This window comes from Leuresthes tenuis, unplaced genomic scaffold, assembly GCF_036924035.1.
Source record: "Leuresthes tenuis unplaced genomic scaffold, fLeuTen1.0.hap1 SCAF_21, whole genome shotgun sequence".
Lineage (NCBI taxonomy): Eukaryota > Metazoa > Chordata > Actinopteri > Atheriniformes > Atherinopsidae > Leuresthes > Leuresthes tenuis.
The window spans coordinates 30,354,762-30,371,245 of NW_027325375.1; the positions used below are offsets into that span (position 1 = coordinate 30,354,762).

The window sequence follows — 16,484 nt, forward strand, 5'->3', positions numbered from 1 at the left end:
AAATCCCCTGCATTAAAGGTACGACCTCCAGTAGGGGTCCTTAGATAAGACCCCCTTACCCTACCTGCCTTTGGATAAAAGCTAAATACAGAAACATAAATGCTAACGTTCACAGCAGAGCAGTTATAAAGGCTTGTTTGGAAGGGTTGCAGGAGAAAGCCGCTTCTCTCTGAAAAGACTTCTGGAATTACCGTTAACCATGAACTCATCTGCAGCAGAACGGCTGAAAAAGACAGGAACCAGAGTCCAGTCAAAGTCTTTTCTTACGCTGAAAGGAACCTTCGTGCACTGAAGCAACAGAGTAAAGAAGGAGTTTTACAACCTGGTTTTGGTACGTTAATAACAGGAAGTGTTGTTCATCTGAGGATTAATTAGAAAAGTAGCTCATATATAGTCCTTTTAAAAGGTTTTTACAACAGCAAATGTGTCTCATCTTTGGCAGTATCCACATTCCTTTTGGATCCTCACCGTCTGACCAGCAGCTTGAAGCAGCAGACGCCCATCGCTGTCAGCAGCAGCAGGATGAGTGGGATGGTGGGAATGATGACGTAAACCAGGTTCACCACTGTAAGACACACAGATGTTTCAGATGCACATGACTGTGGTGAAGGCTCGGCACAGAATACATCATGTGTCAGCTTGACCTGTTCTGTCCTGATTCTGGTCCTTTGGATCCAACGGGAGCGCCGGAGAAGGGGAAACATCTGCAACAAACGTCACTCATGATGCTCAGAGACTTGAACAGGTCCTCACATCAGTGTTAAATCAGCTGTTTTACCTGTTTGGGTGCTGTTGGACGAGCGGGTCGGCTCCGGTTCTGCAGGAAAAGGCATCGGTCAGCCATGTTTAAACACTTTCAAAGAACGGACAACCAGCATGTAGCTGGCTGCCCTAAAAGAACACGCCCCCCCTCTGTTCATTGAGCTCCTCTGGCTGCCCTTAGCATCAGATTCAAGTCCCTGATGTTAGCTACAAAGAGCTTAATGGAGCGGCTCCATCTACTTGAATGCTCCTGCAAAGGCTTCTGTCCCAACTGGGTCCCTCCGTTGGTCCCAGGATTGCCGTCTAGCAGCTCCTACACCACGCCTAAGACAATCCAAACTCTGTTCATGTGTCGTCCCACGATGGTGGAATGACCTACCGAGCGCTACCAGAACAGGGGCGTCCCTGTCTATCTTCAAGAAGCTCCTGAAAACCCAGCTCTTCAGAGAGCATCTCCTATCCCAGCACTTACCTTGTACTTCCCTCCCCCCTCTATCTCTGCACTTTATCTTTCTGCTCTTCCTTCTATGCCTGCACCCTATCTCTACTCTGTCCCCTCTGACAGAGTCGGACTCCTGGGTTCCTTCTATGGAGTTTATTGTTAGCTTTTTATAAAGCTGTTATATCTTCATTTGTAAGTCTCTTTGGATAAAAGCGTCTGATAAACACAGAAACAGAAGCATGTAGCGGTACCTGCGGTGTATTTGCAGATGAAGTTGTTTTTGGTTTCACAGTTGTCGTCGTTCCACTGAAACATGTAGAGCCCTCCGAGTCCGGCGGGGGCGGACGGCTGGTGGTACATCACCACACACACCTCGTAGCCACAGGACGGCTCGTCCCAGTGCCACTTCCTGGGACACAAAGGTGAGCACAGAGCTGCCTTAGAATGAACAGAAACCTGCATTTTCTTAGCTGGAAAAGGGATTCTGTGAAGATTTGGATCGTAAAGTTCTTTACGAACAGTTGAAGTTTGACTAAATTTGATAATTTCAGTGATTTTTTCAGTGAGTTTCAACCACAAAGCTGCTGCTGTGTTTTGCAAAGAACATTTTTCTACCCAAATGACAAATCTGGAACCTGATGTCACGTTCCTGCAACCAGATTAAGGTCATTGTTGGGGGAGGTGCCTGAATAAAAACCCAAAGGTAGATGAATACCTTCAGGATGATCACACCTAAATGTAAAAGCTTTGTAGAAGCAGAGTTTAAGGTGGAGCTGTTGTGTTTTACTCAACTTTTCACAGGTTTAACTAACTCTGTGAGCAGTGACTTTCAGCATCACGCAGAAATCTGCCCTGCAAGCAAAAAAAAGTTCTGAAGCAACAGCCGTTTAGCTGTAAATTATCATTGGGCTTTCTCTGGGTTTTCAGCTTAAACTTCAACCCAATCCAGAGAAAAATGAACAATTAGCCCCCACCTAAAGGAAGACTTGCTGCCGTCCAGCCAGTAGTACTGAGAGGAGCAGTCGGAGATGTTGTCCTCGTCTCCATGGTTACGTCGGAGCCCGATCCAGAAGTCTCCGTCCGTTGGGCGGAGCTCCGTGATGAGCTGCTCTACGAGCTTCTGCTCTGAGGCAGACTCGATGCTCAGCAGCTGGCCTCCATCTCGTCTGCAGGCGAGCTCTGCCTGGGCGAAGTTCAGCTTCCGCCGGAGCTCGGAGAAATAGGCCAACTTGTAGCACGGCCTCCCTCTTCCGGCCCTGCACACGCGTTGGCCTGAACACACACACAGGTGGCAAAGTTTCCCTCGTGTTCCTAAAAGCAGTCGCCAAATAACTCGCGTTCGAACTCTTGTTACAAGACGTCTGTGGAAATTATGGGAATTTTTACCAATTCAGGAGTTGGTTGCATACCTCTGGCTTCAAATATGTCTGCTTCAAAAGCCAAAGGTCCAGGGTAGAGTCGGGATGTGGGGAAAGATGGATCCACAGCTGAGTCGAGGGTTTTTTAACTCTTCTGTGTGTATTTGGATGTAACTTACCTGTAATGAGGCTTCTGGCTGCAGATGGATCAAAGCATAAAAGCAGGAGGTGACAAAGAAGAGCCAGTAGGTCCATCTTTGTTAGTTATCAACCTTAGTCTTTTTCATTCTGCTGTCCACTCATCGGTCGGGACGTCACCCCAGATGAACTGAACCAGAAGATGTGTGAGAAAATGCTTGAAAAAAAGCTTCAAATTCAAGGGGAAAATAAGGATGTGCCTCAGAGGCAAGTGTCCCGGTCTGTCTGGTCAAAAGAGAGGGTGTGTGTCCGGGAGGAGGAGCAGGGGAAGGAGGAAAAGGGCTGGGTGTGTTTGGGAGGGGGCTGTAATCTGTTAAGAGCAGTCTTAATGATTGGGAGAGGAGGCTGCATCGATCGGAAGACATCTAATCATGCAAGTGCATCTCATCGTAAACGCTGACAAGAGGCAGATTTCACTCCGTCTTTTATTGCTCGTGCTTTTTGGGATCAACATTACAATAGTGATACATGAAAATGATCCCTTCTAACCCGATAAAGGGTACCGTAGAGCATTTTCTGTCCCGTCTCCCCAGCTGCATTCTCACTTATTGTAAAGCTGCTGAATCCAAGACGGGGAACGAGCTCCTTCACAAGCTCTGCATCAATGTGGACTTTGGGGAAGGATGGAAATGCCTTTAACTCTCTAAACTCCAGCGTTTCTTATTGTCAGGCTTTATTTATTACGGTTTATTTCTTCGTTACTGTGGTCAAACATGACCTCACCGTCCTATAATCAAGCCCCGCCCGCCTCCAATCAATGAGACTTTAAACGAAACGTCCTTTTAAGACTGATTTTCTGCTGCTACTTCTATTTTATTTTCTGCTCCCTGACATAAGCTGATAATAACTAAACAGACCCAGCGTCTTTATTTTAATCTCTGTGACAAAAGAGCCAGAAACTACGGTAACTGAGTTAACCAGAAGTTCCTCATCCATGGCCTCATATTAGGGAACTGTCTGAAGTTGGTGGGTCTAGTTAGCTTTGTACTGAACAGCTGCAGGAACCCTTTATCTACATCTTTATCTGAGTTTATGCAAGTCTACTTGAGCAAAGATTGTGTCTGTGTGGGATTCTCTGATTATTTTGCAATTACCGGCAAGAGCCAGGCTTGTTGGTGCTCCCTGAGTTCAGTCTTTGAGCTAAGCTAAGCTAACTGTGTGCTTGTGCATCTTTTAACCAAAATAGACCGGAGAAAATGATAAAAATGAACATTTTTAAAGCAGAAAAGGTTTCCATCTACTGCATGTTATAATTGGCTTTGATCTTAGACATTATAAATTCATATTCTGTATTTTCCTAAATAAGCTATGTTCCTAGCTGGTACTTTTCCACTCTGCTCATACTGATGACCTTAAATGGTCCAAGACCTTAGAAGCTAAAACATCTGTATTAGGGCAGATAGGTCTGGTACATTAGATTCGAGCCTAAAACAGTTTATCACATCCAAAGAACACAGCAAGGACAGCAGCTGGCCTGATCAGGCCACTAAAAACTGGCCAATTATACTCTGACAAGTGTGAATCCAACCTCTGTGAGATAAAGCTGAATATAAATATGAAATGTTTCTGGATATCGGGGCTCGGCCTGACGGATTTCCTGCTCTGGCACTCCGAGTCCAGCTGCAATATACTTTACTATGTGACCACTAATAAATACTTTTTTAATGAACGATTTCTCCAGCTTGTTCTTGAGCTTCCAATGAAAAAACCGGGCTAACAGCATGTAGCAGCACACACCAAAGATTCGGTGCATGCCATCCTCTTTTGAGAGCTGAAAAGAGGAGAAAAAGTGTGTGCGTGCAGTTCTTAGTGGCAGCAATTTCTGAAATAGCCCATAAGGTTGATTTAGGGCTCGCAGAGAGACAGATCAGCGGCAGTTTAAGCAGCAGGATGCTTCATCAGGGATATGCTGCTGAGGGCGGAGGCAGCCAGACTCTCCTGGTAATCACAGTCCTTCTGCTGCTCTATGCAAACTCCACTAATCAGTTTAGCCAGAATATTTCCAGTCAAAGCTGGGGTCCAGCTTGGTTAAATTGAAGGAGGGGTAAGAGGCATTGGAGCTCTAATGATGCTCTGAGTAATAGAGGAGGGAGTCCTCAGGGGGGATTCAATAAGGAATGGACCTGGGTCTAGATTTCCTCCTTGTTTGCAGCGTCTGAGACCTGAAGAGGGTTTCATTCAATTAAGCCTCTCCCATTTGCCCCCCCCCTCTCACATAGTCTGTCTTCTTCTGTCTCTGCCTCCTTTTCTCATCTCCCTGACCTCCTCCCTTTCTCCCAATTAGTTAAACAGAAACCAGATGAATGTCCCCAGTTAAACCAGTTCATCACAGAGCCCCCCCCACATGCAAAGAGAGGTGGTTCAGACTTAATGCAGAACAATCCCCACTGCATCAGGCCTGCTGTGTTTACATTTTTATTCATATAAATGTGGCAAAATGAGACGAGCCACAACAAATCCTGTTAAATTTAATGACCCTGTTTCTGTCAGAGCTGTAAAAATCCTGAGAAATTCAGCTGATTTGCATTTTAAAGCCAAGAAGAGAAAGAGAAAACTTAATTACACCCCCCAAAAATGACCTAACTCCGCTAAATCCAGTTTGAATGCTCTGACTCTGGCACGCGGCCAGCGTCTCCGCACTGCGCACGTTTGCTCAGAGCTGGAAACGGGCCTGAGTCACTGACCCAGAGGGAGCCGGACCGCTCCATCAGCAGAGCTCAGCGGCCAGAAAAGCATTTTGATGAAACCTTTTAAGGGCTGAAGTAATTCTTTAAGCCGACATCTCAGCCCAGAGTTAATGACGTGTCAGAAACAACCAATCAATGTCTTCTATTAGCTGCTTCTGAACCGGACACATGTGGACTTTTAGAAGTCATCATTCCGATTCAAACACGAAATGCTGCACACAGATTCTAACTTTCCATCTTCTATACCCGCTCAACCCGTCAGTCGGGCCGTGGGGGGGCTGGAGGCCTGTCCCAGCAGTCAGATTCTAAGTTTCTGCAGTGAAATCAGCAGGTTTGGTTCTTATCTGCTGGGACATTTAGTCTTTAAGCCTGTAATCACCTCGAAATAAATCCCAGCTCAGTCTATGCCTCAAGGATTCATTCATAAAATGTCCCTTTTTCAGCATAAATGTGTTGATTCAACCATTATTGATGAAGAATAACTGAAATGTTGTTTTGTGGATGAGAAGTTTGCTGATATTACAAAGAAAAACTAACTCTTTTACACTGGTTTCTCTTGTAAATCCGGACAATCCACAGAGCAAAATATCCACGGAAACAACCCGATGGATGTATGTTTAACCTCATTTGCACCAGCTCCACCCCCCCACCGTGAACTGTGACGCGACTATGACATCATAACCTAGTTTTCCAGTTGTTTTTTGCTGAGTTTTGACCCGTGTCTGATCTCATCAGGTGAAACTTTCAAAATATTTTTTTGCATTCAGTTACTTTTTATTTTGTTGTAAATACTGATGAAACCATTGATCAGAAGCCGCAGTGGGGAATGTTTTGGAGCCTCGGATAGAAAGGCAGCGAAATTAGGCGAAAAGCTTCTTCTGCATCCATTTTCTATGAAATTCATAGAAAGTTTTCACTTAATCTGTTGCCAAAGATTCGTCTTTTTTGACTGTAAAAGAAGAAACTTTCAGGTGTTCAACACTTATTCAAGGGCTAAAACGGTATATCATCATTATAATTCTATATTTCTATGTGAGTAAAGATAAGAGTTAAATAAAAATACTAATTATTACCTTCAGATCCGTTTTCATCCTCTGGTATAAGTCACCAGCTTGGAGGCAGTGAGCAGCAGTCAAGACAAACGAAGGTGTCACAAAGAGAGACTTTTCCTTAGCGATTCACCCTTAAATTTGAAAGGATAAATAGAAATATTTGATAGTTTTCCTCTTAAAGTTTAACACACTGCAGCACAACACAGTTTACAGCCAGCCGTGTTTTTACAGCTGATGATATGGGAGAGACTGAAGGTTTTTCATGAAATTCTAATTATAAGAGAAGGTTTTGATTACTGGGATGGATTCCAGTGGGAATCGGCAACCGCTATTCCGACGAGGCTATAAGGAATATGTGCGTTACTCAACAGATAGCAGTCATATGTTTTAAGACTTATACAGATGTGATGCAGTCTTTAAAAGCGTAATTAAAGCTCCCCACCCTTTATTCTTCAAAGCCTGTGGTGTTTGAATGATATTAAACTGATACTGAATGATGATTTAAGGGTGAAATCCACAGTCAGAGGGGAGGGTCAGGTGGCTTATTTCAGATTTTTAAAATAAGAATAAAAGATGATGGCACTCAGGATCCATCCATAAAAGTTGTGCTGTTACTATTTCACTATAAATCTGCGGGTAACAGCTGGCATCTAGGTGTCCAAAAGCAAATGAATGATATTCAAATAGTTTATTACACAGAAAGGAGCGACAGACACTGTTCACTTATTGATTTAAAACCAATAAACTAATGAAGAAAATAATAATACGTTTTGGGTATTGTTATATGAAAATGGTTTTATTTGCAGCACGAGGACATCCGACACAGGTGAGCTGCCACTGATGTCTGTAATTTCACTTATTAATGTTGAAAATGACGCCAGCCTGCAAAAGACGGCTCCGTGGAGCGCTGCGCTCCAGCTGCTGTGATACAGCACCGACACCGTGTTTCTGCTTAATCTAACATGTTTCAGACTCTTCAGGCTTTAACAGGCTGTTAAAGGAATTGTCGGAATGGTGGGATGTTTAAAAAAAATTTAAAAAATGACGTAATTCCGACCACAGCAGGAAAAAGTGTCGGAATGACGGGACGTTTGATAGAAAATTATAATATTATAATATTCCGATAATTTGAGGCCCATGTCAGACAGATTGTAGCCGATTCCAGTATCATTCCGGCCCAAATATATCCAGGTAAAAAACAAACCACGGAGATATTTTCGGCTTGCTTTCTTTGTCGTTTGGGGTTTCATATTCTCTGTGAAGGCCTCACTTTCATCTGCGTAAAAAAGTCCAAAGATTAGAAACAACACATTCATTCTGCCCACGTTCACAGATGCAGATACTTTCATGGTTGTGTCACTATAGGCTCCAAGCTTAAACTAAACTTTACAATCTGTTTGAGGTTCGGTGCCTTTAGCCGATTGCATTTCATCAAACTACATTATGTGGCCCAGAGGGATGCTGGATCATATCGGTCCATCCCTGTTACATTAGTGGTGTCAAACAAAATCAAGAGAGATGGTTCTGCTTTCCTCTCAAGTACTTTAGGAAACAAAAAACAAGCCGGCCTGCAGATATGCTCATATATCTCCCTTGTGCTGCTTTATTGATAATGAAAGCTACTGCCAATCCATCTATTTTCCACTTTATCCAATTCAGGGTTGCCTGGGGGAGCTGGAGCCTGTCGCTGCCACCACTGCGCGAGAGGCAGAGTGCACCCCCCCCCCACAGGCTGCCAGCCTGATACAGACAGAGACAGACAACCATATATGCTCACATTCACCCCCACGGTCAGCAGAATCACCTAACATGCATGTGTTTGGACAGTGGAAGATAACCCAGACATGCAAACTTCACACATTACCACGACTAACACATAAAAAAGCTCATAAAGCAACAAACAGGGGACAGACTCAAACTAACAAGTATTTAATCAAAGCTTTCATGTAAAACGATCATATTTCAGTCTGAAGTAATGGCCTCTGGTTCCTGATGGGGGGGCAGCAGGTCGGCATCAAAGAGTTCAACCCAAGTGGCAACAGACCAATAGCTTAACGCGTAAAACTGGGATTAAACCAGAAATGCTGACATGACTGAGTGATGAAATCCGGTTTATCAGTGAAAAACTGCACGACTCAGAACTGAAACTCACCAAGATATTCCTCTCTGGATCCATCAGCATGGTCCATGCAGAGCGTATTCTTTATTTGGGCCACGGTGGGTGCAGGGGAACCGCCCGCGTTGGAACCACCTGCAGAGCAGAAACGCCGTGTTTTTAAAATAAAAAAAAGGTCTATCTTAGTTTCTCATGTCTTGTTATAGCGTGCTTTTTGCACCTCAGTGACTCTGCGTCCCGTTATACTTTGTAGATCTTGACCCTCGTGTGTTCTGTTGTGTTTGCTTCCGGTTCCGTGTTCCACATCAGGGTTTGAGTCGCATCTTAGTTTGTTTCATAGGTGGAAAACATCCCTAACCCTAACCGCAGGGGCGTTGCTGGACATACAGTAAAGCTCTACTTACTTTAGTAAACTGTCTGCTGTGACTCAGAATTATTAAACTTCTCTTTTAAGGCTCTTATTTGTGCCACATTTGCCTAAATGCTGCAAAGATGCAGCATTTAGTTTCACTGCGTGTTTTACGTTGTAAATTTGCCCAACGTGCCAACAGGATCTGCAGTGCACGAGACCGTACAAGCAGAAGCTTTTGGTGCTGATTAATACTGGTGCACAGCTGATTAATACTGGTGCACAGCTGATTTATACTGGTAATATTCCATCATCTACAGTACATCATGTCATCAAAAGATTCAGAGAATCTAGAAACATTTATCTGTGCAAGAGACATGTTAGGTCGGAGTAGAGATAGGGTGCAGGCATAGAAGGAAGTGCAGAAAGATAAAGTGCAGAGATAGAGGGGGGAGGGAAGTACAAGGTAAGTGCTGGGATAGGAGATGCTCTCTGAAGAGCTGGGTTTTCAGGAGCTTCTTGAAGATAGACAGGGACGCCCCTGTTCTGGTAGCGCTCGGTAGGTCATTCCACCATCGTGGGACGACACATGAACAGAGTTTGGATTGTCTTAGGCGTGGTGTAGGAGCTGCTAGACGACAATCCTGGGACCAACGGAGGGACCCAGTTGGGACAGAAGCCTTTGCAAGAGCATTCAAGGAGATGGAGCCGCTCCATTAAGCTCTTTGTAGCTAACATCAGGGACTTGAATCTGATGCGGGCGGCTAAGGGCAGCCAGAGGAGCTCAATGAACAGGGGGGGGGCGTGTTCTTTTAGGCTGATCCAAGACCAGACGCACCGCCGCGTTCTGGACCATCTGCAGAGGTTTCACAGGCTGGAGACCAGTTAGGAGAGCAGTTAGGAAACCAGTTAGGAGACCAGTTAGGAGACCAGTTAGGAAACCAGTTAGGAGACCAGTTAGGAGAGCAGTTAGGAGACCAGCTAGGAAACCAGTTAGGAGACCAGTTAGGAAACCAGTTAGGAGACCATTTAGGAGACCAGTTAGGAAACCAGTTAGGAGACCAGTTAGGAGACCAGTTAGGAGACCAGTTAGGAGACCAGTTAGGAGACCAGTTAGGAGACCAGTTAGGAAACCAGTTAGGAGACCAGTTAGGAAACCAGTTAGGAGACCAGTTAGGAGACCAGTTAGGAAACCAGTTAGGAGACCAGTTAGGAGACCAGTTAGGAAACCAGTTAGGAGACCAGTTAGGAAACCAGTTAGGAAACCAGTTAGGAAACCAGTTAGAAGACCAGTTAGGAGACCAGTTAGGAGAGCAGTTAGGAAACCAGTTAGGAGACCAGTTAGGAGACCAGCTAGGAGACCAGTTAGGAGAGCAGTTAGGAAACCAGTTAGGAGACCAGCTAGGAGAGCAGTTAGGAGACCAGTTAGGAGACCAGTTAGGAGACCAGTTAGGAGAGCGTTGCAGTAGTGAAGGTGGGAGATGACCATGGCCTGCACCAGGAGCTGGGGGGCATGTTGGGTCAGGTATGGTCTGATCTTTCTTATGTTTAGTAATACAAAGCGTCATGAACGAGTAACCGAGGTAACGGGATCTTTGAAGGTTAGTTGGTCACCAATCATGACACCCAAGTTTCTAGCAACCTTTGATGGAGCCAGAGATTCAGTTTGGATGCAGATGCTGTGGTGTTTGGTTGGTTTGGCTGGAAGACCAGCAGCTCAGTTTTTGGGAGGTTAAGTTGGAGGTGATGATAAACTGTGACATAAACTCAGCATTGTTGACAACTTTAAGTATATCAGAGGAGAAAAAGAGGATTTCATAGCTTTTCAGCACGCTGAATGAAACCTGTGGAGCCGTAACACATCTTTGCAAACACATGTAAACTCGTGTAACGGCTGTGAAATACTTTGCTAATGCAACACATTTCAAACTGCTTATGGTTGTTTTTTCATCCATTTATTAGCATAAAGTATTCCCAGAACAAGCCAAACGACCCCCACGAGAAATAAAAGTCAAGATTATGATTTGCACTTCAGCGTTGTGCTCCAGCCAAACCGGATTAGAGTAGATGTGCACGTGTTGTGTGTGGAGTGTGTCGAACGTGCTTCTAAAGACGCCTTGAATTAACTATAAAGCTTGATGCATTATTCAGACAAACCATTTGGGCAGAAAACACTCGTGAATTTTTCCACATTTAAATCATATTTCTGACCCCTGATAAAACTGACTTCCTCGGAGCGCTAACCTGTCATTTTATTGCACCGAGTGATTGATTAAATGTCTAAATAAAGCCAACTAACTGCAGTATATCACATTTTTTAACAAGTCAGCAAAGTCGTTGCCAGCAGCCATCGACAGACCTCTGCAGCTGCACCCCCATGTGAATCCTTACACCCCTAAACTGAGCCCACAGTCTGCAGAGCAACTCTATGCTAACGCTGGTCCAGGCACAATGTTGCTGACTCTTTGCAAGCTCAGCACAGTGCATGTGAGAGACTCCTGTGGCAGTTGATCTCGCTTTTAGAAGAGAATGGGAAACATTATGTAATGATGAGGGCTGCTTTACATCTTAGGCAAGTTTTAATCAAGTGAGAGTTTATTCTTACAGTGCTTTGCAAAAGTTTTCACCTCATTTGGCATTTCGGCATATTTTGTTGCCCTACAAGTATCATTTAATCTACTCAGCATGCCTTGTGTCCGCTTTTATACCAGTTCCAGCAGCAATTATTCTGAGGTATATCTTATTAAGTTTGGCACATGGATTGTTGCCCGTCCCTCAAGCCAAAACTGCTCTGGCTCCTTCAAGCTGGAAGGTTTCTGCTGGTTAGTGGCCACCGACAGACGGGCTCTTTCACGAGGATTTGTTTCCATTTATCAATCAATCCTTCAATTCTGAAGGAATGAAAAGCGCCCCCACAGCAGGATGCTTGTCTGTTTCACCTGAACAGATCACTGTTTTCCACAAGCTTTGGTCTCTGCCTCAAAAGGCTTCCACCGTCCATCCTGCCTGTTTCATGAAGCCTGTTTTTTGGATCAAACATCCTTTGGCTTTGCATCTTCTTCAGGGTTATCTCTGTTTCCTCTCTGCAGAATCCCTGCTTGCCTTCCTGATTCACTGAGGTGTCGCTACACTTCAACCCCAACTCCCAAAGGTCCACTTTATTATTTTATTAAGGTCCAAATTACCATTTGCACAGAGAAGGAAGACGTGACGGTGATTCTTAAAACTCTCCTCTTGTGTTCTTTTAGGCTGATCCAAGACCAGACGCACCGCCGCGTTCTGGACCATCTGCAGAGGTTTCACAGGCTGGAGACCAGTTAGGAAACCAGTTAGGAGACCAGTTAGGAAACCAGTTAGGAGACCAGTTAGGAGACCAGTTAGGAGACCCGTTAGGAGAGCAGTTAGGAGAGCAGTTAGGAAACCAGTTAGGAGAGCAGTTAGGAAACCAGTTAGGAAACCAGTTAGGAGAGCAGTTAGGAGACCAGTTAGGAGACCAGTTAGGAAACCAGTTAGGAGACCCGTTAGGAGAGCAGTTAGGAGAGCAGTTAGGAAACCAGTTAGGAGAGCAGTTAGGAAACCAGTTAGGAAACCAGTTAGGAGAGCAGTTAGGAGACCAGTTAGGAGACCAGTTAGGAAACCAGTTAGGAGAGCAGTTAGGAGACCAGTTAGGAGACCAGTTAGGAAACCAGTTAGGAGACAAGTTAGGAGAGCAGTTAGGAGACCAGTTAGGAAACCAGTTAGGAGACCAGTTAGGAGACCAGTTAGGAAACCAGTTAGGAAACCAGTTAGGAGACCAGTTAGGAGAGCAGTTAGGAGAGCAGTTAGGAGAGCAGTTAGGAAACCAGTTAGGAGACCAGTTAGGAGACCAGTTAGGAAACCAGTTAGGAGACCAGTTAGGAGACCAGTTAGGAAACCAGTTAGGAGACCAGTTAGGAGACCCGTTAGGAAACCAGTTAGGAGACCAGTTAGGAGACCAGTTAGGAAACCAGTTAGGAGACCAGTTAGGAGACCAGTTAGGAAACCAGTTAGGAGACCAGTTAGGAGACCAGTTAGGAGACCAGTTAGGAAACCAGTTAGGAGACCAGTTAGGAAACCAGTTAGGAGACCAGTTAGGAGACCAGTTAGGAAACCAGTTAGGAAACCAGTTAGGAGACCAGTTAGGAGACCCGTTAGGAGACCAGTTAGGAGACCAGTTAGGAAACCAGTTAGGAAACCCGTTAGGAGACCAGTTAGGAGACCAGTTAGGAAACCAGTTAGGAGACCAGTTAGGAGACCAGTTAGGAGACCAGTTAGGAGTCCAGTTAGGAGACCAGTTAGGAAACCAGTTAGACCAGTTAGGAGACCAGTTAGGAGACCAGTTAGGAGACCAGTTAGGAAACCAGTTAGGAGACCAGTTAGGAGACCAGTTAGGAGACCAGTTAGGAAACCAGTTAGGAGACCAGTTAGGAAACCAGTTAGGAAACCAGTTAGGAGACCAGTTAGGAAACCAGTTAGGAGACCAGTTAGGAGAGCAGTTAGGAAACCAGTTAGGAAACCCGTTAGGAGACCAGTTAGGAGACCAGTTAGGAAACCAGTTAGGAGACCAGTTAGGAGACCAGTTAGGAGTCCAGTTAGGAGACCAGTTAGGAAACCAGTTAGACCAGTTAGGAGACCAGTTAGGAGACCAGTTAGGAGAGCAGTTAGGAAACCAGTTAGGAAACCCGTTAGGAGACCAGTTAGGAGACCAGTTAGGAAACCAGTTAGGAGACCAGTTAGGAGACCAGTTAGGAGACCAGTTAGGAGTCCAGTTAGGAGACCAGTTAGGAAACCAGTTAGACCAGTTAGGAGACCAGTTAGGAGACCAGTTAGGAGACCAGTTAGGAGACCAGTTAGGAAACCAGTTAGGAGACCAGTTAGGAAACCAGTTAGGAGACCAGTTAGGAGACCAGTTAGGAGACCAGTTAGGAAACCAGTTAGGAAACCAGTTAGGAGACCAGTTAGGAGACCAGTTAGGAAACCAGTTAGGAGACCAGTTAGGAGACCAGTTAGGAGACCAGTTAGGAGACCAGTTAGGAAACCAGTTAGGAAACCAGTTAGGAGACCAGTTAGGAAACCAGTTAGGAAACCAGTTAGGAGACCAGTTAGGAAACCAGTTAGGAAACCAGTTAGGAGACCAGTTAGAACTGAAACATCTAGAACTGTTAAACTGCAGATCTGCTCTGAGGCGGCCATCGCTCCCCTGGTATCAGACCTGGCTCCAGCATCATCTGACACGTCTACATCAGCAGATTCTCTCCAGCTGATGGCTGCACCGAGGAGCGGATCACACGCCTGCATCCAACAGTCCAACAGATTTACCCTTTTGAAGGATTTTAATCTGTGTGAAATCAATCCACATGCAGCATAATTCGTTTTATACATGTTACAGGGCCGAGTTTTGCAAGAGAACATTTTAAAAGCTCATATTTTAAGATTTTGTTGTGAAATTTGCTAAAGCTGACAAGGAATTTTACCTGAGAAGAACTTACTTCCATTTTAGCGTGAAACGGACCTGAGGTGAGGACTTAAAAGCCGACTTCTGATGAATAACGTGACACAGATGTGGTTTTAACGTTCCGAGAATACGAGTGTTTAATTGGGTTTATTATAAGAATCAATCTAAACAGTTTTCTCACACAAAGCAGAGGGAGAACGATGGATTTTAAACCTGCACATCAGCGTCTTTACCAACAGAGCCAAGCAAATCAGACATGATGGAACAATGGAGCGAATTATCCGTCGTTAGCCACGAGGAGCTAACTCTGCTTCTGCTGAACTCAGCCTCCGGGCAGTTTCAGGCAGACAGAGGAGGGTGCACTTCAGAAAGATCACGAGCACGGCTTTAAAGGCAATAATGGCCGGAAGACATTTATTAAATGAGTTGAGTTCAAAAAGACCAGAGAAGATGTGGCAAAGTGCTAATTCGTCTTTTTTTGGTCGATGATTCCATGATTTTTCTTCCTGTGCTTGAGCTGAAAAAGAGAAAATTGGGATTAATTACAAGTTTATTTTGCAAAACCAAAACGTTCGGCTGTTAGATGAAACAATATTGTGTCATATGTGTGATTTATTTGATTTCAACGAGATAAAACAGCTGAATGAGCATCGGTTTCATAGTTCCAGCTGCAGCAATCTTCTTTCAGTGCTCAAAAAAAGGAGAAAAGTGTCTGCGTGCGGTTCTTAATGGCAGCAATTTCTGAAATGAAGGCCCATAAGATTTATTTAGGGCTTGCAGAGAGACAGGTGAGCCGGAGTTTAAACAGCAGGGATTCTGCCCTGAACTAAATTAACTAAACTAATCAGTTTAGGGAGAATATTTCCAGTCAAAGCAGGGGTTCAGCTTGGTTTAACCTGAAGGAGGGGTGAGAAATATGGACATTACTGCTGCTCTCTGTGAAAAAGAAAGAAAAGATGGAGCAGGGAGACCCTGGTTTAAAGTCCCAGCTGTTTCCTGCGCTGCATCTGAGACCTGAAGAGGGTTTTATTCAATTAAGACCCCCCCACTTGCCCCTCCTCTGTCTTCTTCTGCCTCTTTTTCTCAGACCTCCTCCCTTTCCCGCGGTTAGCTGAAGGGAAACCAGATGAATGTCCTTATGGGAAGCCTGTTCATCACAGGAGATGAGAGGTGATTCCCAACTAATGCTGCAGCCAACATGCATCAGCAAAGAGATCCGCTGTGTTTACACTTTTATTGATCCAGATGTGGATTGTTCTGTGGTAAAATGAAATGATCTGAAGCCTTTAACTGGCTGTGGCCACAGCAAATCATTTTTAATGTAACAGCCTTGTTTCTGTCAGGGCTGTAAAAACACAGCAGCCGACAATTTCAGCTGACGTTGATCTGAAAGCCAGAAAGAGAAGAAGAAAACTTAATTACACACAGAAGAATAACTCTCCGCTAAATCCAGTTTGAATGATCTGACTCTGGATGGCGGCCAGCGTGTCCGCAGAGCTGGAAACGGGCCTGAGTCACTGACCCAGAGGGAGCCGGACAGCTCTATCAGCAGAGCTCAGCGGCCATAAAAGCATTTTGATGAAACCTTTTAAGGGCTATAAGTAATATATGTCATTCCTTTTATACGGGGTTTTGGAGAAGCCCCAAGAGATGCATCACTTCACAGTTTCCTCCTCACAAATGAGAAGGATCAGCCTGATCAGGGAGCTGCATCCCGTTTATTTATTACTCTTGAGATGTTTCTGCTTTTATCGTCTGGGACTGATCATGATCACTGGTCATATTGACGGCTGCTCTTCTCTCATTCTGCTCTAAATACGCTGATATATTAAATAAATACTGTAAGTGTCACGGTTCGGAGAGGTAGGACCCAGATGCAGTTCTTTTCCAAAATCAAAAGGTTTATTTACAAAAACGGGGAGCAGGAACAAAAGGTTTATCAAAAATACTTAACATGAAAAAACACTATGGTTATGGCTATATTAAACAGGCTATGAGGCTGGCAATCAAACTTATCGTTTCCGTGGAAGCATGAAGGGATGGTAAG

General features: G+C 44.6%; 1 protein-coding gene across 1 annotated transcript in view; it reads right to left on the reverse strand.

Moving 5' to 3' along the window:
• Window positions 1–2,881, reverse strand: part of layna (layilin a) — a 6,838-nt gene extending 3,957 nt beyond the window's left edge. Inside the window, exons 1-7 of the mRNA XM_072374434.1 lie at window positions 2,742–2,881; window positions 2,614–2,634; window positions 2,179–2,476; window positions 1,430–1,613; window positions 799–817; window positions 645–704; window positions 469–565 (exon numbers count right to left, since the gene is read on the reverse strand). Coding sequence (XP_072230535.1) covers window positions 469–565; window positions 645–704; window positions 799–817; window positions 1,430–1,613; window positions 2,179–2,476; window positions 2,614–2,634; window positions 2,742–2,817 — 755 coding nt within the window. The 5' untranslated portion in view covers window positions 2,818–2,881. The remainder of the gene's footprint in view (window positions 1–468; window positions 566–644; window positions 705–798; window positions 818–1,429; window positions 1,614–2,178; window positions 2,477–2,613; window positions 2,635–2,741) is intronic.
• Between the last annotated feature and the right edge of the window lie 13,603 nt (window positions 2,882–16,484).